At 38.7% G+C, this 21,700-nt stretch overlaps 1 protein-coding gene across 21 annotated transcripts in view; it reads left to right on the forward strand.

The window, feature by feature from the left end:
* The window catches only part of KDM6A (lysine demethylase 6A), a 152,342-nt gene that overhangs the window by 66,150 nt on the left and 64,492 nt on the right, over positions 1-21,700 (forward strand). For all 21 annotated transcript variants that reach the window (XR_011804999.1, XM_072028009.1, XM_072028018.1 and 18 more), the window contains exons 5-6: positions 4,764-4,822; positions 14,340-14,460. Coding sequence is in view for 20 of the 21 variants with exons in the window: in XM_072028009.1 (XP_071884110.1) it covers positions 4,764-4,822; positions 14,340-14,460 (180 nt within the window). In the remaining variant the exon portion in view is untranslated. The remainder of the gene's footprint in view (positions 1-4,763; positions 4,823-14,339; positions 14,461-21,700) is intronic.

Below are 21,700 nucleotides of genomic sequence, written 5' to 3' on the forward strand. Positions count from 1 at the left end.
TTTTGTCTAAATATTACCACCTTTCTAATAATCACGGGATTATTTTAACTACGTTTGGCCCTGCCCCTTACAGTCATGAAGAAGAAATGGTGTATTTGCCTACGTGTATTAGTGGTCAAGGATTTGCATGGAGAAGGCCGGTATAGGCCAGTTGTGATGTTATTTCATATTTTTATCCATCTTCTACTGAACCACAACACTTGATTTCTCTCATGTCAAATATTTGTATGCTGCTGAGGAGGTAATAAGGAAGCATTGCTTTTTTAATTTTGTTTTTTTTTTTTTAAATGCAGGTTTACTGCATAAATCTTTTATCTAGGATTTCACTCTTCCTGTATGAAAACTCAGTGTAGGTTTGATAAGCATTTTATTGGTACAAGTGTAGGTTCAGAGAGCTTTTACACGTCACTTGTGTTCCACTTTTTCACTTGCAGTAATGCATTTCTTTGGGGGGGGGGAGGGGGTGCTGCACAGTGAACCTGACTGGGAAACTGATCCAGTTAAAAATAATCCTGTTTTATCCAGATATTAATAACTTGGATCAGTTCTGGCATCCAGTTGACTGTAGTACCCTACAAATGATAGTATTGGCAAAGATGAGGGGTACTGCTGGACAGGGGCTGTTACTAAATCTGCAGTGCTATGAAGCTGTGGCAAAAGCCTTCCTCTTCGTTTGTCAGCTGGAAGGTCCTGCCTGGAGGCTGACCATGGGCTCTTTGGCCTCTTTTTCTATTTTCTTTCTAGATGTGTTGCTGTTCTCTTGCAAACATAACTTCCTTGTATACTCTAGTATTTAGAAAATACAATTTTGGAGTTGATAACTGGGTCTCAACTTCTGGTGGCAGATTAAGGCCATTACTGGTGCAAATATCTTCACCCAGATACGGCAGCTATACATTTCTAGACTCAATCTGATACGGCAGTTTTAAAGTCTGAACGTGAGTAACTTGTTACACAGGATGGGTGTATTTTTCTGAGACTGTATTTTTAGGTTGAGTGTTACTACGGTGGTCTGATTCAGCCATCCTTCTGCTGGAGGCACTGGCTACGTGCTTGAAGATGGAGAAAAAGGCTTTATTGTGAATTTGGCCTGGAGAGCAGAGCACATGGATTGCTGTAGATGTGTTTCCATCTGCTGCTTCAGAGCGGCTATGAAGCAGTTATTGCGGTCAGTACGGCAGGTTTGTGAGATGGGTAGGATATTCCTTTCTTGATCGCCTAAAAGAAACAAGCCTAAAAAATCATCAACATATTTATTCATCTGTTATGTAAAATGGTACAAAAGATACATTGTTGTCTTCTGAGTTATCTATCAGTAAATTAATATTTTGTCAAATATAATTGAAATTTTGCTCATCATAAAATAGGGCATGTAAGTAGCAGAATACACGATATGAACTTGACAATCTTTTGAAATTGCATAAGCTTGTCAAATGGAAAGAGATATTTGAGCCATCTAGTGGTTGGTATGAAACATTTTAACACTTTCAACCGGTTGTAGAAAATGCAAATGACGCCAACTTGGAAAATGCCTTTCTAATTTGTATGCTTTTTAATAGCATAGCTGTAGAGTGAAAAAAAAAACAAACCCGGACATTCAATTTCAAATTTGAGGTAGTCTGTTCCAGTTTGCAGCTTTTTTTTTCAAGATGATGTAGGTTTTACTGAAGAAGGAGATCTGATAACATAAATATTATGTTTATATTTATATTAAGTTAATAGCCAAAGAATTTTAGCCTGACATCTTAGGAATTGTGAAGGTTTTGAGGAGCTTCAAGGAAAAGAGTGTAATAAGATAATTTTGTTTTCTACTTTATACTGAAATATATATATACATACTTGGAGGGGAAAAAAAGTTGGCTTGTAGGCTTGTATTCTCCCTTAGCAGCTATTTATAGTAGGATCTTGAATAACAAGGATTGAATAACAAGATATCATTACTGAAAAACATGGGGTAGATACTATTCATGATATACCTGTGTTCAAAAACAAGTAACAGAGGCAATTCAAAACAGGTTTCTTAAGGTGGGGTGCGTGACTTGGAGTGCCAGAATCTGAGATGTCAGGATAAAGGACGTTTTGTAGATGAAAATCCGTCTTGTAATGCAGCTTCATGATCCTGCTTGGTCCTGATAAGTGTTAAGCAGTTCTAGCTTTTCATATGGGCTGTTGCCAGTAAGAACTTGGCTACGTGTTGAGCTTGCATTACAGGCAGAAAAGTTAGTTGCTAAAGTAGTGAGCTTCACGTGCAACTCACCTTGTATTACTGGTGGGAAAGTACTGCATGCACAGAACCACTGTAATATCTCCCAGTCCTCATGAAAGCCCCATCCAGCTTCAAGCCCAGATTAAAAGATGTTTTTTAATCATTTAGACAAATCTAATGAATAATCAACAAGCAGTACTAATGGTGTTACGTGCAGTTAGAGCTGTAGTGTTTCAAAACAGATGAATTCAGTCCATACTGACACTTCATAATTTACATCTTTACATTCTCATTTAAGTGTTACAAAGTCTTAAATCTTGCCCTGTTTTTTTTATTGAGAAGACAGCGCTATCTTAACATGTTCTTAAGGTCAGTCCCAAGTGCATTGCAAAGCTGAAGGAGAATGAGAAAAATTAGAAAGCCAGCCACAAAACAAAGGATGGAGCTCTAATAGCAGACTTGTATTTTACTGCAATGGGGGCAATCTGGAAGCTTCATGTAAATTTGGTATGCTAATTACACTTGGACAAATCTAGCTGCATTTTGGACTTGTCCAGTGTCTTGATTGTTGAGTATTATTAACCCTTAGGACCAAAATAACAGCTAGATTAATCTTCTGAATATTCCAGTTTTGTCTGTGAATCTTAATAGGTATCAGAAGAGGAATTAAACTCTTAAAGAGATTTTAGTTGTCTGGTATATTTTTGCCTGCATTTTGCAGTGCGGTGATGAAGGATTTTTTTATTATTAGTCTCTATGGTGATCTAGTCTTGAATCGCAGTTGTTGAATCTCCGAGGTAACATTGAACAACTTTGTTCACTTCTCTTCTCTAAATAAGCGTGGCCAGAACAGAGTAAAGGCAGCTAGGTTAGGTGTATGCGGTATTTTGCAGGCTTCCATTTTGCACATGTGAAAATCCCTCTCCATTGTTGTCTTACTTCTTCATGGAAAATACCGTAGTCCAAGGCATTATGTGTGTTCAGTTTTTGAGCTTGTCTTCATTCTTAGTCTGCTGTTGCCAGAACAGATTTGACTAACAGCAACTACATGGGGTACAGAGTTGAAGATCTTGTATCTTTATGATGTCCATGTTGCGGTTTTGTTCACTTGAACAGGAATGTGATTTTATGGTAGTATTACGACTGTCATCCTTTTATTGTCTATGTACTACTCTTTCCACTCCCTTTGTACAGTGCTCTGATTGTCATAGTAGCTGGTCATACCACAGCGTTTTCTTGGAACCTGTCCATTGCTAAAGCTATGATCCAACTGTATTCATGAAGGGATCTTTGGCATTTCCCCTGTTTTTAATTTGCATTTAAAAGATGCAAATGAGGTATAATGAAATTGTAATACTAGGTTCTGTTTCTGATGAGTGCTTGCTCTTCAAATTCTGTTCTGGTTACCAATTGCTTTCTAGGAGAAATTTGCTTACATCTTACATATTTCAGTTGGGTTTAAGGCATATCTAGGATTTCCTTTGTCAGGCTCCATAGAAATGAGAGTTGTTGAAGAAGTGAATGCAAGTGGAATAGGGATTATCTTGAAGAAGAATCTTTGAGAATGCAAACGCCATCTCTGGTTCATGTATCAGAGCTCTGTTTCCTTTGGGATGTATTCACGGTCTCTCGAAAACAGTGTTACACACATGAAAAAACTAAAATTGTGTTGTAGGCAGCATATACGTGTTTTCTTCTGTAAATAACGGAATAGCTGCTAAACAGAGAACAATTTTACTGTGGCATAACATTTGTCAAAAGAAAAAGTTGGTTAATTTTTATATAATTTAGGAAATATGTAATATTTATTTGGAAAATTGGGTAGTTAATCATTCATTAAACCCCCTGGTAATGTCACTTGGGAAGCAACGCTTTCCTTTGTGAAAAGAAAATGGGGGGAAGAGGAGTTGTCAGTAGGAAAATGGTAATTTTTTTTCCTTTTACTGCAAAACAGGGTAATCGAAGATAGAAATTAGATTAATGATGAAGAAATCTGATTGTCTTAGGTTTGAAGCTTGATGGCCTGTATTTTTAGTATTCAGAAAAATTACAGTTTCCTTAAGCATATTTTCAGATTCATATAATTAATGTTCTACTTTAGACGCTGAAATCAGTGTGCGTAGCTTTGTTTACTTTTATGTGAATATAAATTATTATAACTATGACATGGTCTTAGGTTATAAAACATTTTTATTGTATTAAATTGCCAAAGACTGTTGTTTGCTTTCCTGCTATTGTACAAATGGAACAAAGCACATCAGTGTCTCTGATGTGAAAGTACTTGAATATTATGGTAGTTACTATTCCTCAAAAAATACGTTTCTGCATTTAAATTCAGAATTTAGTACTAAATTTTACAAAGAATTGCATTTAAAAAAAAATCTCTAGCTATCTTCTTATTCCTTCTTTTTCATTCCTCCTGTTCAAGGTGAAATTAAAATATCCCTATCTTACAATGGAAATTGAATGTTGAACAATGAACAAAATAGTTGCAACTCAGTGGTATAGATTATGGTTGGTTTATCTGGTTTTAAACATTGCTTCTTTTCTTTTACAGAATGCTGCCTTTTTATATGGCCTTGGTTTGGTCTACTTCCATTACAATGCCTTTCAATGGTAAGTGGGAATAAAACAACAGTATCAGTGTATTTTGCAGTGTTCATTGGTAGCTGAATATTTCAACTTTAATGTTATTGTACAATAGTTTAAATTTTGTGGCATAAATATGATATTTGAAGATATATTGCCCTGTATCTCATATCTGACTTACTTGTGGCAGCTGCAGCAGTTGCTTGAATAGGAAAGCAATTAGAGAGAGAGAGTTTTAGCTTCCTATAATGCAATTCAGCGAGGGGAATGGAGCGGTATGACTCAACAGGTTTTTGTGAATTCTCAGTGTCTAAGGTCTGCAGCATATGTTGTGAAGAAATTTTCTGTTTCTCTGGGAAAAGAAGTGGCAAAGTAGGTTTGTTTTCATTTAGCTTGTTATTCAGTAATTTTTCCATAAGTGTATACAGTGACAGGTTTTGGACGTGAGCAGCAGTACACTTTGTCCTGAATGTTTAAAACTGTCATAAAAACTCAGTTATAAAGAGCTGTAAATTCTGGCAGGGTTTTGGGGGTGGGAAGGGCTTGCTTTTGTGTTGGGGGCAGGGAAAGGCTTGGTTTGATGGTTTTGTGGGTGATTTTGTTTTGGTTTTGCGTCACTGGAGTTGAGAGAAGAATGAGAAATTGAATAGACTTGATAAATGGGGTTCTCTTGACAGATCCCCAAACTTTCCTGGTCAGTAATAAGAAAGGTATGGTTTATTCTTACGCTCGTTGTTATCATCGGAATAAAGTCAAATAAATGCAGTGTTTAGATCAGAGCTTTTTTCATAAAATTGATTAGTTTACCTTTTTTTTTTTTTTTTTTTTCCTCTCTTCCGTGCTCATTTCTTTGTGGTATATATTTCTCTAGTAACACTTAGTACAGAAGCTCATAATAAAATTAATGTAATTTTACTATTTAGTTGATCACACAAAAATCTATCATCTTGTTGGACTAAGCATGCCTGAAGTTAAGGAAGTAGTCAGTGACTACTGACTGATAGCTTGGAACAACAAAATGAGATTTCTGCCCACCTCCTACTCCCACCCCCCCAAATAAATATATCAAAAGTTTCTGCGTATCTGTAAGACAAAAGATTCATGCTTTCCTCAGGCAGGAAGTCAGCTTTTATTTTTGAAATTAACATAAGTTGGTTAAATCATGATCTCAGAACCTTGATTTTTTTTTTTCCCTCTTAAAACTCAAATGCTTTCTTTATTAATAGTGGTGCAATGCATGCCATGTGTTGTGCATGACGTGCAATTACATTCCATTCTAACATGAGAGAAGAGCAAAAAAGTTTTCAGAAAAACGAGAATCTTTTAAGATTGTGATCTTCTTTCTTCAATTTTGCTGAGTTTCAGAATGTTCTTGTTCTGATGCAAGCTTTGCTTCATCATTTTAACGTGTTAACAGTTTGCATTGTGAAAATGATGGAAAATGAGTCAAATTACACCAAAAGTTAAATTCAGAGTAGTAACTTATTGAGAGGTCACCTTCTCAATGTAGACTGTTGCCATTAGTGGATCAGTTTGTTTGGCATTGTTCAGTGGAGGGAGCGACAAAGTCAGGTCATTGTGAGGCCTAAGTATTGCTAGTTTGCTGCCTTGAATTAATTCAGATTTTTCCTACGTTCTTTTGAGTAACCTTGTTGAGAACATGAGTATATATTGATGTCTTAAGTTATGATGTCTTAACTGCATATAGAGCTGTTTGTTAATGTAGTTTAAAACGATCAAATCTGTCTCTTCATTCCTACTACAAAGGTATATGTAGTGTGGTACTAAAGAAGTTGTGTATATGAGAATATTGGGTAGAACTTATAAGGGGAAAAAAGTCTAATGCAGATAAAATCTTACACTTCTGTATGTATTTTTTTTATTCCACTTGAGTGTTTCTTCCCTTACTATGTTTTGGGGACAGGAGTGGGTTGTGTCGTCGTGAGTATTTAGGTGAGACAAAATCATAATCAGCCTGGAGCTGATTGCAAGTCGCTTGCAGTAGGGATGTTCTTTGTACACTTGGTCTTCCACAAGTCTCCACTGCAGATTGCAAGGAGAATCTTCGTTCTTTCAGAGTGAAACACTAGACAAACAGTCTTGTTTTCTGCTAAAGTTGTTCCATCTATTTACATTCGTAAAGTACATAAATCTGTGTATTTCATACAGGTAAAAGAGACTTCAAGATTGTTTAAGGCTGTTTAACTTACTGTGCTTCATTCATGAATATTTTATTTCATTCATACAACTTTAGATAGTCATAGATTTTAAGGAGAGGCATGTACATAGTCTTCCCAGAAGGAAGGGTTAATGAATCATCTGTCATACAAATAGGGACAATATACGAGCAAGTGAGAATAAGGTCAGTTTTAAAATTGTTGTTCATACTTTCACATTATTTTTTGATTTTTTCAGTATTCATAAAAAGAAGTGTTGGACTGACTCCAAGACACATGCAATTCTCTGTATTCAATATTGCACGCTTCTGTACATGCTAAAGAAGCGTTACAGTGTTAAGTGCTAAATCTTATCTGACACATCATTTTATATTGGTTGTTTTGTTTGACAATTTATGTAAGAACCGAAAGTACTTATATACGTGTAAGTATATGTAAATATTGTGATAGCGTGATCAAAGATCTTTTATGCAATTTTTTAGTAAGATATGACATAAGGGATTAGCTCCAAAGAAAGTTGTATAGATCTTAGATTTTGATACTCCTTCTACACCATTTGTCATCAAGTTGTGAGAAAAGTAGATGGCTGGTTTTCCCTGTTTCTCAAGTAGAGCAAAACACCAGAATAGAGATAGCTGAGATACTGTCATAACTTGAGTAATTTCATGTCCTCCTTAGTTGTCTTCTAGATGGAACAATGAAAAATTTGTAGTTGTTCATCAAAGACTATCCTTAAACGTGGTGCAGTAGTTACAGTCCTTGTAGAGGCTTGAATGCCAAATTTGCTCTTGTACTTCACTAAGGATTCTGAACCTGCCTGGTGTATGATCTGCTGATTTGAGTTAGGGAAATCTGTCATCTCTGACAGGAGTTGTGGCCTCTCTGCAGCCATCCTTATCAAAGCAAAAGCAATGAGGTCATCTGTGTGATACCATATCATAACTAGATCATCAGCTGAACCACCATCTCTGCTTCTGGCTCTTAAAAAGTATCCTCACACTTTTGTAAGGCAAGGTGTCCTGTATGTTGGCATTTCTCCCATTAGCTTAAGTTTGACTCATTGGAAATGGGGTAGGAGCTCAGCGCAAAAAAAAATTGCCTCTGCAGCTCGGATTCAGAATTGAATGTTGAGGTGAAGAAGTCAGCTGCAGTCCCCTACACCTTTCATTATTATTATCTAATTCAAGTGAAGACATTCAATGGGCAAGAGGCAGCAAGGATTCAAAACCCCTACAGGGAGAAGGTAGCACCTCCATCTTTACATCTCCAAATTTACAGTGGAATGTAAATTTTTTTTTCAGTACTTTCATGGGCCAGCCTTCAGTCTTGCATTCATGATCATCTAACCAAGAAAGTGTTGTTTTATGGTGGTCACTGCCCATCTGTGACACAGGGAGAGTCCTGTCCTGTGCTGCTAAGGTGCCTTCTAGGCCCTTCTAGTTCCCCACATGCAGTCTCTGCTCTGCCTGCCTCCAGGTATAGCAGTACTTGGTGCCATCATGGAAGGCATGGCATTTGATGAAATACTCCAGTGGCTGCAGTTTGCCTGAGAAGCACTGAGGTTCACCTAATTAACAGTGACATTGCCCTGGTAATTTGCAGCCTGCGGAGTTCCTGCTTTGGAAACACCTGCTACAGGGAAGTCCATGACGGACGTCATTTGAGAGCAGAAAAACAGCTTGCCTGCCAATAACCTGTGATCGTCAACATACACATGTAGATTTATTTTCCTCTTCTATCAGAGTCCTCTTAGATGGTCAGGCGTTTTTAGTCTGTAGTTAAATTAATAAGGAGAGCAGAGTTTAAACAAGCGCTGTGTAGATACTGCATTGTCAAATAGCTCCTAGTTTCCAGGTGGCTGGGTCTACGTATCTATTTTTATATACGTAAAATGGGAATGCACATGTAGACTACAAATACTAGTGGTAGTTAACCATGAGCAAAGTAGTAATTGATTTGTCTTTTGGTCTCTTTTTGTCATTGTCTATTGAACCTGTTTCTTGGACTGATGAAAAAAGCATAGTATCTGTTGGTAACAGGAAAATAAAAGGGTAGTCTCAGCTGCTGCTATGGAGAAAGGTTTGGAGCCTGCTGCTCAAAGTGTTTCAGCATTCAACTGTTACGGCACAATGGGCAGAGGAGTTACTGTATCTAAAGACTGTTAAAGTATTTCATGCAAATGCAGTAATGACTATTTCTGTATACATAAATTTTGTTCCTGTTCAAACTGTGCCGATGAGTTTCAAATAGGAATTTGTCCATCACATCCTCGTGGCATTTTCATTAGTTATGCTTGGAGCAAGTGGTCAGAAAATTGGAAGAGAATAAAGAACAATAAAAAGAAAGTTTTACTCCAGCTGCACCAAGTAGTTTTCCCGACATGTTAGAATGTTATGTTCTTTTCTTTTGTAGGCTTTTTATGATTTTAATGTATTTTGTTAGAAACTCATGAGTGCTAACTTTTGAATAGTTAAATTGATGCTGTTTTATAATATACTTTTGTCCAGTTCAAATGGGTTTATATTCACAGTCTGTACAAGTAAAACCTTCCAATACGTCTTATGAGAGTTCACTAAATGTTTAATAGAATATTCTATTAATTATTATTCAGCCTGCTTTTTATTATTCAGCCTACCATAATGGTAGGCTTTGTTGTATAGATGAGTGGGTGGAAAGATAGCTGTAGTATTGATTTTGAAAGTCTAGATTTGGAGATGATAGATTCGTGTCACTTTTATGTTTTCTCAATTATTGTAGCAGTGCTGTACAAACGTAAGCCCAGAGGTGCACTTCATCCTCTGCAGTCTGTTTTCCAGTCCTGCTTTCCCATTTTGTGTAGTGTTAGCTAGCCAGCCTTTCCTGCCTGTTAATGGATACCTTCCCATTCTTGTTGAAGACTCTAATTTAATTTAAATAAATTCTAGTAGACTTAACCAAAGTTTTTTTCTTGCCAGGCAGTTGATCAATATCCTTTAGAGAACAAACCTGAAGTTGTCTCTTGCTGAATTTAGACTACTGTCATTTATTTCTACAGTATGAGAGCTCCCAGCTGTTCATTTCTGTGATTTATCCTTTGGGCTAATGTATGTTTAGTCTGCTAAAGGATTAAAATGAAAAGCTGTGTCTGTGCATGAAGGCCAGTTAATTAGCGGTGGAGGCTAACAACCTATTTGAGCAAGGCTGTGTGCCATCATCTCATCTTCTACTACTACGCTTGCTCCTACTTTCCACATACTCTCACATCCTCTTCCTTCCCTGTTGCACCAACGTGTACCCATTGCCTTCAGATGTCACTGAGCACTTAGAACTGGGATGTATGGCAGTGACATTGCAGATGTTTTACTATTGATATATTAAACGGGCCGAGTCCAGAGCTCTGAGCATAGCACAGAGGCAAAGGAAGCCCCAAAACAGAACCAGAGGTACCCCTGTGGTCCCTGTTCTTGACATCTCCTATGATCATGGGTTCACTTCTCTTTGCTTAAATGTTTCTAGTAGGCGAAATTAGATCACTATTAATTCATCAGTAGTGTAGAATTGCTTGTCTTTAAGAGTTAATATAATTAAGTCAGAGTTCGTATACAAATAATTACTGTAATAATGTTAATAGGAAAATGTCTTCTCACTTCTGAGTGTTTTATTCTATGAAAATTTTACTAGTTAAGGCCATTGTTGTCAAATTAGACCTGAGCACCCACCACTGGTAGAAATTGTTAAAAATGTTGCCTTTCAGATCACTTTATTTGTGAAATTTTGAGGATTCCATTTTTTTTGTAGAAATAATGGAAGCAATTTGTATTTGTTACTGGTGGTAATCATCTTGGAAAAGCTACAAATTACATGATTGATACGCAATGAACACCAGAATTAAATAATGCAAATAAATAATATTTTGAAAGAAAAAGAAAATACAACTTAATACCCGATTTTTAGTTAGAAAAACTACTTTGGGGATATTTGCCATATTCTTTTAACGTTTTTGCCTGAATTTACCGAAGTAATTGTGCTTAATTATAAATGTGTTACTTACTGGAATTCTCTTCTAGTTTTTATTATGGCATTCAGGGATACAGAGGTTTTTTTCAAGATGCAAGCAAGACACTGTCACAGGAGTTCACTAGCATTTTAAGTATGATTCATGCTTAAAAGTAAATCCATCAAGTACTATAAACTGCAAGAACATTTCTAAATAGAGTCTTTCACCAATTGCTATGAGTCTGTCCATCCATTCCATTGCAAAGCATCTCTGCATTTTCCTCCCCAAACCATCAGTTTAGGAGTGATCAAGTACAGCTGAAATTCACAGCTAGAACACCGCTATCTGACGGTTAGCATGGTAACTCAAATAACATCTTAAAGGTTGTAGAGATTTTCATTGTATTTGGGTAAGTTTATCCAAATGTCCGTCAAAGTAGGTTCAGAAAGGTGCCATTGCTTCTTGCACTGATCATAGTTAAGGGAGCAATGTCTTACTCTGTTCATTTTCTTCCTCCTTCTGCGTGTTGGGCTTGGCTTGATTACAAATTTTGTCGGGTTGTAAGGTTATTGCAAATACTTATAATTACTACTGATGTTGAACCTGATGCCATAAGCATCTTAGACGAAGGTGAACGCTGTTGCCTGTGCAGAGGTAATTACACCTTGCAAACCTCAGGGGCTGTCCGTGACTAGCAGGTTCAAGTGCTAAATGTGATACAGTCATCTTACTGTCTGCTGGTTGCAACTTCACTTTGTGTCGAGTGCACCACTCCTCTGAAAGATGGGGTAGGCGAGATTCTTTGAACAGGACACAAATAATGGGTTTTAAAATGCCAGTGCCCAACATACTGCGTACTGTGTTAGAGTTAAGATAAGAAATGCAGGTATACAATGATAAAATCTGTACTTCTGTGTGTAACCAAAGCATCACTTAAAATGGCAGAAGAATCTACAAGCATTTGTAAGCCAAAATTTGGTGATCACTACACTGTTTGAAGGGTTTTCTTATAGACGATGGTGGGCATGCTGTTTCGGGACACAGCACCTTGTTAGTTCCAGTTGCGGTGTATTTCACCACCACCCATGATATTCTTGGAAAGTTTAAAGAACATGTGAGAGGATGCTTAGCTTGTGCAAGTTGAGTCCCTTTTGTGCTTTACTTGCTTGCGTGCGCAGGAAAGTAGGGTACAAGGAGAGGAAAACCTTCTGAAGGACTGTAAGCTTCAGTTCCACAGTGAAAATGTAGGTTTTTCCTAATTTTTTTTTTTTTTTTTTCAATTTAAATTGTTCTTAAGCTGTATTTAAACAGTCATATAATGCTTTAGGCACCAACGTTTTTGTTGTGGAGGAAGGAAGGTGGATATTCCAGAGGAAGATACATGCCATCAGTATGTTTTGACATCAGGAAAGAGAAGAGCCCGTAAGATTTTTAGATCTGATGATGAATTCAAGAACAATCATTTGTATGTTTTATGAATGAAGCCTGTGCAAAATATTTCTTGCATTTCCCTTTGCAACTTCTGTCTGTATGGATGACATGGACGCCTGGAGTATCACAGAATCACAGAATCTCTAGGTTGGAAGAGACCTCAAGATCATCGAGTCCAACCTCTAACCTAACACTAACAGTACCCACTAAACCATATCCCTAAGCTCTACATCTAAACGTCTTTTGAAGACTTCCAGGGATGGTGACTCCACCACCTCCCTGGGCAGCCCGTTCCAGTGCCTAACAACCCTTTCAGTAAAGAAATTCTTCCTAACATCTAACCTAAAACTCCCCTGGCGTAACTTTAGCCCATTCCCCCTCGTCCTGTCACCAGGCACATGGGAAAACAGGCCAACCCCCACCTCGCTACAGTCTCCTTTAATGAACTTATACAGAGCAATAAGGTCACCCCTGAGCCTCCTCTTCTCTAGGCTGAACAGGCCCAGCTCCTTCAGCCGCTCCTCATAGGACTTGCTCTCCAGGCCCCTCACCAGCTTTGTTGCCCTTCTTTGGACCCGCTCAGGCACCTCAATGTCCTTCTTGTAGCGAGGGGCCCAAAACTGAACACAGTACTCGAGGTGCGGCCTCACCAGAGCTGAGTACAGGGGGACGATCACCTCCCTAGCCCTGCTGGTCACACTGTTTCTGATACACGCCAGGATGCCGTTGGCCTTCTTGGCCACCTGAGCACACTGCTGGCTCATATTCAGCCGACTGTCCACCATCACTCCCAGGTCCTTCTCTGCCTGGCAGCTCTCCAACCATTCCTCTCCCAGCCTGTAGCTCTGCTTGGGGTTATTGCGCCCCAGGTGCAGGACCCGGCACTTGGCCTTGTTGAACTTCACGCAGTTGACCTCAGCCCATCGGTGCAGCCTATCCAGATCCTCCTGCAGAGCCTTCCTACCCTCGAGCAGATCGACACACGCACCTAGCTTGGTGTCATCTGCAAACTTACTGAGGGTGCACTCAATGCCGTCATCCAGATCATTGATGAAGATGTTAAAGAGGACCGGCCCCAGCACCGAGCCCTGGGGGACGCCACTAGTGACTGGCCTCCAACTGGACTTGGCTCCATTTACCACAACTCTTTGGGCCCGGCTATCCAGCCAGTTTCTAACCCAACGAAGCGTGCGCCAGTCCAAGCCAAGAGCAGCCAGTTTCTTGAGGAGAATGCTGAGTAGGAGTGAGCTTCAAACGTGGTGTGATTTGGGGGCACTGTGGGGTGTCCTGCCCAGCATCCCTGTGCTGTCCCACAGTGGGTAGAGGTGTCCCTATGGCCTTGCCTGTCACCTGCGTGCTCTGTGCCACCCTGGGGCCCTGGAGGCAAGACCGTGGCACTTGGGTCCTTGAGTGACTGGGAAGAAAGGGAAGTAACAGCTGTTAGCTGAGTCCCTGGACAGCCTCCCTGCTAAGACAGGGAGTAACAAAGTTGAAAGTGGAGCAAGTCGGGGCAGTGAGGTGTGTGAAATCTTCTAGGCCTCCTGTTCTGCCCACCCTCTCAGGACTCTGTGCTAGCTCGGATCAAAAGCAGCCTGGCAGCTGGTTGTGACAGGACTGACCGCTGCGTACACCGTTGTTCTCCAGTCGCGTTAATTTTGTTGCTTATTCCTGAATCGTCCTTTCTGAAATAGCAGACGTGTTGCTGTGTTTCAGGCAGCAAGTTAGTTTCTCCAAATGAACAGAGAAGATTATACTTTCAAATCAATTAGGATATCTGGAGTACGAAATGACCCAGTCTTTGAAGAACCAAAAATGATGCAGCAAAAACGTTTAGTCCATTATATTGATATGTTCTTCAGTAACAGTACTTTCTGATTTACTTTCTATTAGTCATACAAATAACTATTATAACAGTAATATTTCAGTAAAAAATAATACTTTTTATCTGTTTGTCTTTTAGGGCAATTAAAGCATTTCAGGAGGCGCTTTATGTTGATCCCAGCTTTTGTCGAGCCAAGGAAATTCATTTGCGACTTGGACTTATGTTCAAAGTGAACACAGACTATGAGTCCAGTTTAAAGGTAGGTTTAAGTCCTTTCAGATTGAATTTAATATTTGTTATAAGTTGTGTTGCATCTAAAAACTGAAAGGAATGCACAAACATATAGCTGTTATATGCTGCACTATTTCATAAAAATCATTGAAAATAGAAAGCTTTTATGCAAAATATTGTTCTCATATCAATTTTTTATATTGTTTGTACCCTTCTAACAGTGTGAATTAAAGACGGTAAATGAGTCCCTTGCAAGGAGGACTCTGTGAGAGGGAAAAGGTGTGCAAAAATTGGGGCTGCTGTGCCATATGGCCAAGTATGGTGTGCCCATGGCCATGAGATGTGATGGGGAGCATGGAAAGGCATGTTGGTTGATTTTTTTTCTTTTATTTCGTGATTTGAGAGTCAGCTTGTAAGGCAGCAGTTTCTGACTAATCACTTAGAAATGCTTTGTGTTAATATAGTACATTGTTTCTTCTCTACTCTTTTTTTTTTTTAATTTCATTTTACTGCTTGTATTCTTTTTTTTGGTCACTGACTGTAATCTGTAACTTTTATCTCCTGCCATTCAACATTTTTGCTCTTTTTTTTCCCCCTACTTCCGTTTCCCACTTTTATCCCCTTGCTTTTTTCCATCACAGAACCTAAATTTAGGTATACATGTCTTGGAAAAAGGACATTTTATTTTAAAGGAGTTTCACGTTATACTGGGAATTACACCTGCATTGTTGAGAATTTGTCATTTGTAATTAGCTGTAATATATAAATATATTTCCGCATATTAATCTCCTCTAAAACCTATAAAAAACATTATTTTTTTTGTTTGTTTCCAAGAGTCTTGTAGAATGGCTTCCTTTTCCTGGCAGATTGTTTTCCTGCAGCTTGTATTTGTGAGGCTATCAGAAACACATTGTCAACGATTTGAAAGAGTGGAGTGTTACTCTCACATTTTCCTTTTGCTCTTTGTAATAACGGGAAGCACTTCTCTCATCAGGCTTTTCCTCTTTCATCCAGAGTCCAAGCTTTCACCAACAGAGACAGATGAAGTTGGGAGTTGTAAATAGAGAGGTTGATGTTGCACAGGAATATGAAAGATTCACTGCAGTGAATGGCAAAAGAAGTCAAAGGGGGGGGGGGGTATAAGTTGGCCATTGTATGGGGAGTGGGATTATGTATGAGTTTGGATGGTCATATATCCCTACACTTTGGCATGAATTTTGCATTGACTATTTTGATAAATAGGGAATAAAAGGAAAAAGTGCTGAAAAGTGTATTTTGTTTTTGTTTTTAAAGACATATTATAGGGACAAAATAGAAGAGTAAATCAGCAAGGAGGTAGTTAACTTTTAATGAAGTAGTGGAAGGAGATTCTGCATTTTAATTTTTAACAGAAGAAAATGATCAATTAGACAACCACTTCCTGCTGTACCATAAAGTATATAATTTTATCACTGAATCGAGTATTCAAATAGATATGATGAGAATTCATTCTAAATGTTCTACTGTGATTTTAACCACTTTTCAAAATAAAAGTTGGTCGATGATTAGGATTTTAAGTATAGCAAACCTTTAGTTTTCATTACATCAACCAGGATGGGGAGAAAAACACCAAAGAACTGTTTTAAAAATAGGAAAGGAATTAACTTTTTGCAATGCAAAATGACCATGATCCCATTGTTTTTATGTGCAGTGTGATTAAATCACTTAGGAAAACAAATAGACACAACAAAAACAGCTTACCCTGAAGCAGAGCGAAGGTCTTCAAGGGGATTAAGAAATAAACACGAGGGTGGATTTGCACTGAGGATAGTTTCCTTAAGTCAATAAGGCTGCAGGCTGTTGCTAAAAGGATGTCTCATTTTCCACCTCCCTGACTGATTGCATTGCTCTGCACCTTCTGCTGCTCTGAGCCCAGTGTCTTTCCATGTGCAACCTGAGGTGGATCAGAGTCTGAACCACCTCGACTTGGGGTTGCACAGTTACTGGGGCTCTGGTAGATGGGAGGAGGTGGGAATGGCAGGGGGTAGGGAGAGCTGCATGCATAACTTCTGATGCACAAACACACAAAACTGTACTCTGGAATTACCAACTGAAGCCACCTAAGCTTGAGTTTCTGTTTTTTTTTTTTTCCTTGGCTGTGAAAATTGTTATCTTTAGCAGGGAATCGATAACAAACAGTGAGGAGCAAGAAAGAAAGGACCCAGTGGGGCAATCTAGTCGGTCTTGAACAGTTTCTGCTGATTTCAGTTTAGTTGAGCTGTGGATTTAATCTAGTGTCCTGAGATGGATTCTTTTTGTTGTAGACTGAAACAGATCAATGTGTACATCAGAATATATAAATGGAGGAGGAGAATAGGTGGAGTAAACAGGACAGTAGCTCCTTGAAAAGCCAGTCAGGCTGATCCCTGAGTTAAGATTTAAGCCAGAGCTTTGTGAGTAGCAAGTCAGAAAATACTTCCTTAGTGAAGAGAACAAAATGAAGTGGCAGTGGTTATGCGCAAGCATGAGGAGAATAAAATCAGAAAGAGTTGATGAAAGAGTGCGAAAGGATGTTTTCACAGAATGTCTGCCTCTTTCTCCGAGACTGAGTGTCTCGTCTTTTCACAACACAAAAGATGAGTAACCCAAAGTAATGAAACAACACAGTTGGCTTTTTTTTTTTCTTTTTTTTTTGGGGTAGCTGTTGCTGAAAGGATTCAGGATTTCAGAAGGGTGGCTCTGGTTTTTAGGGTCTAGGCTGCTAGGGACTTGCCTTGAACACAGGCCATTTCCTGGGGCTGTAGAGGTCTAACAGAATCCACGGTCAGGTTTGAGCTTCCTGTACAATACAGAGGCAGAAAGTAGAGAAGTTTTCATCTGGTATTCTTCTGTGACGGTTCTGAATTTCACAAATTGTACCAACGTTGCGTTAATGTACTTTGAAATATCATAATATTTTTGATGGTATTTAAACATTCATGCTAAGTCTGTAATTGCTAAGAATAAACCACTGCCAACAGATGAGTCATTGTCAGTAAGAGTCTCCAGGCAAAGGGGGAAGGATGGGAGTCTGAAGGTCATATACTCCATGTTTTTCACAATTTTAGGCCATTAACATAAATCATCTATATTTTATGTAAGCAATTTAAGCACAAAATTAATTTTTACTATTTTAAGATGTTGATGATCAAGATAATTACTAGAGTGCTGTTTAACAAGCATAAAATCAACTCTCAGTGTTTTTTTTTCAAAAATCAATTACTGCTTTTGCATGTTTTTAATATTGCTGCAGTTAAGACTTGCAAATTACTCTGAGAACCCTTGACTGCTGTGTTACCCCATTGCCATAAACTTTGGCAAGAACACTGGGGCTGTTGGAAATGACTTGGTCTTTAGGATTACATTAAGGGAAAAAAAAGCTGCCCTTCTGGCTGAACGGAAAGTAGTCTTTGTATAACCTCACAGAGCAGTAGGACAGTGTTACCTTCAGAAGTGATACGTGAATGCTGAATTTGCCTCATTCAACAGAAAAATAGAATCAATTCCAAATTCAACTGCTGTTGTCTTGTGGGCGTAGGGAGGCAGGAGAGATTTTAATATTGATGACTGTAGCAGAAGCATACAGTTAAGGTTTATCTCACATTCCTAACCTTTTCACGCTTTTCTGCATGTCCCAGCCCACCAGGAGTACTGTTTTCGACTGTATTAGCTGCAGTGGTGCCATGGTAAGCTGAAAAGAGAATAAAGCAAGATGGCCAGGAATATAGTATACCTCTTTATTAGTACGGTTAGTGTAGTTGGAAAAAGCGTTTGAGCTTCTGAGCACACGCCGTGTTATTTCTGGCATGTCACCTGCTTTTCTCCTAGTCTTCCTCTTCATTCAATATATTCTTTTAATTTTAGCCTTCTTTTTCATAACGGTATGTACTCATCTTGTCTTACGTGTGTCTCAGTTCTTCCCCTGAGTACTTTTTGAATCTTAACCAATTTCTAGCCAATATGCTTGAATGAAAAGGTTTCAAAGAGAAGTTTCTGGAACATGCCTGTGGAACATGTTGCCCCAGAACCATTTGTCTGAGCTCTGCAAGCTAAGGATGAGGTGAGCTGGTTGGCATCGTCAGCAGAAGAGGCACCTTATGTGGCTGGGTATGGGACTGGTGTGTCAGGATGCAGAAAATAAAGCTGTCCCATCCACGCTTTGCGTCAGGAAGCCTGATGCTTCTTGGCTAGCTGGCAAGCTGAACACAGGGGTGGGTAGAGCACACAGGTGTAGCTAGGTATGTTCTGTGGGACTACTGACCGCATAAAAGAGAGCTGAGGAAAAAAAGTTGTCATCTTATTTAGTTGAATAGTTGGGTTACATTGGAAACTGCAGCTATGAGAAACCAGTCATCCATCTGGTGCTCATTCTGTTCTGCTGTGTTGAAGTATCATAGTGTGCTTTTGGTGGGGAGTTACAATGACAATCCCCAAAGACTTTTGACTGTAAAATTCAGTTCATTTCCTTTGTTTGCCGACAGACTACTTCAGGAAAAAAAAAATGTAGTTTTTTTTTTTTTTTTTTTTTTTTTTTTTGTATTTATTAGAATTATGCCATTGAGGGAATGGTAAGTTCTAGGGAGGGCTTCTGTGGTTCTGGTTTTCTGCGTTTTGTTTTCTAATGGGTGGTCAGGAGGGACTCTGAACATGATCAGGTTATTTACAAACGAAAGTATATTGTGGAGATTTTTACATTTTTATATATTTATATGTATATATATATTTTAAAACATATTGCAGGTGCATCCTGTGCCCGGTGACAAAACCCACAAAATAATGAGAATTAAATTTTTCATGTTCTCAAATATCTGCCTTTTAGTAGAAATGCGGATCCTGTCTATCACTCTGGAGAAATTTTGCCTCCCTATTTATGGATAAAACAGCTATTCTGGTATTCTGCTGCAGGCTGATTCTTTGGTCGTGCCCGTAAACGATCAATTCAAATAGATTTTTTGTATATATAATTATTTCCTAAAGATTCGTATTTGTTAGCAAGTTAGAGACATACTGCATATATTAGGTAAGGAAAAGGCTGCTAAAGAATTAGAATTTATTGGGAAGTATGCATGAATTACATTGAATATGCATGAAATATTAAAAAAATTGAGACAGATGAACAGCTCAAAGAACCTATTTATACTCAGTACCTATTTATACCATCACTTTATTAATCTTCATGTCTATATATATCTTTAAAAAGATCTTTAGCTATTGGGAGGTATTTCATGTCAACAAGTAGCTGTTACAGACATATTGGTATGTCTTTTTCTCAATAATAAATGAAAGTTTATTTATGAAAGTGAAAACTTGTTTCAAAGCCTTCAAGTGCTATTTTACAGCCTTATTTTTCACATATGCCTAGATTAACCATTTTTTTTTAGCTCACGCATGTTAATTTGAAGCTGTATGTATTCACTTTCAATTATTAAAGAAAAATGAAACACTCAAAATCCATATAGATAAGAAAAGTTTAAGTTTCTGAGGTCTACTTTTATCTCTGTAACTGGAGCAGAAACTGATCAGGAACATTTACAGGTAAAAAGCAAAACAAATAAAGGACTTTGGCTATCATAAGGTGGATATCCAGGTATTCAAGCAGTATACCTAAAATATTTTGTCAAAAGCAGGGTGAAATTAGGCAAAAGATTTTATTTTGTTCTTAAATGAAGTGGTTAGAAACAGCAGTTGGGAATTATGTTACTCTCTATGCCTTTGGAGTTTGTGTATGTGTATGACGGAGAAAAATATACCAGAAGTAAAACTACAGAAGTTTTTAACACAGCAGGTCATTGTAATGCAGCTGCAGTGGAGTTATTAGCACAACTGCTTGTGATGGTAGATCACAACATGTGGCCTACAGAAGGCTTTGTTTTGTTCTCTGGTACTTAGTTTTGCTTGGGCTTTTAAGGCATTTTGCAGTTTTTCTGTAACAGAGGTCTGTAGGCGCGCTTTAGAAATGTCATGATTACAAAGAGGAGTAAATGCTAAAATTGAATTTACATGCTACATGGCATCTTCCATCATCTGTGGGGGGAAAAAAGAACAAACCACATGAAGAGAAATAGCTGGTTTTAAAGTTAAGCATTGAAGATAATGAGTGTAGGTGCCAGTACACTTGCTTGGTCTGTGGGCCTTCTGTTTGTGAGTGGTTGTGTATGTTTCCAGGCTTTCAAGCTCTAGCTCTGTGAAAAATGCAGCAAAGATGGACAAAAGTGACTGTGTGCCTGTTGTATTCAAGCCTTCCCCTTCAAGACGAGCTCCTTCTGAATTCACAGGACCCAGAGAGCAGAGCAGGGAGCACGCAGAGGAGCTGCGCCCGCAGCTCGTCCTCTCCTGACCCTCTTCTCCCCAGGCCCCGGCCAGGCCTGGCAAATGGAGGCCTGGCGCTCTGCCATGGCTTATGCAAGGCTTTCTGTGCCCTACTTATCTGAACAAAGGCTGCTCTGAGGAGCACAAGCAGCACACCTAGGTCACATAGGCAGAAAAAGCCATCTCTTGACAGAGTTATACTGAGTCACGATGGAGCTTGCCCTCATGGTAAGTCTGGGAGAACTGTCAGGTTTCAAACGATGGCTCACCGTGCTTGCTAAATAAATGCAGAACGGAGAATTACTGAGCGCTTCTTAATGCCCTCCTACAGAGCAGCAGGGTTGAGAATCACCGTTCTGAAGTCTGGGACTTCGATGTAGACAGAAGTATTATTAAAAATCTTGTAAAAAGAGGAAAATGGGTCTTCCTGCATTGGTCATTTTCTAATGAAAGGCCAAAAAAGAGTAGGGGCACTTGCCTGTAAAACTGCGAAGAGCTAGGGTGCTAAGAGGACTGGTGTTTAATTCTAGTACTGAAAACATATTAAGCTGCTTAAATTCATGTCAGTTTACTTCTATTTTCCTACTAGAGCTAATACTTTCATCAGCTATGTTTATATGCAGTCCGCTGTACTTCTGATCCTTGAAAAGGTTACCTTTGCGATTGTTTCCACAATCAGAAGCAAGTCAAGGACTGGAGAGGAGACAGAGCAGGCTGTAGATAATTGTGCAATTACAGATGGCTACAAATCAAGGTATATTGTGACTTCGGCTGCAGCCCTTGAAGAGAGACTGTTACTTTTTAACATTCAGAACACTGCCTTCTAGGTAAATCCTCTTACTCAGGATTTGAATTTCTATAGACTGCTGTCTGCCTTGAGGTATTGTATGTCGTCTCTGAACTGCAGCGGCCTCTCCTGCATAATAACTATTTCACACAGC

Source organism: Anas platyrhynchos, chromosome 1 (assembly GCF_047663525.1).
Source record: "Anas platyrhynchos isolate ZD024472 breed Pekin duck chromosome 1, IASCAAS_PekinDuck_T2T, whole genome shotgun sequence".
Lineage (NCBI taxonomy): Eukaryota > Metazoa > Chordata > Aves > Anseriformes > Anatidae > Anas > Anas platyrhynchos.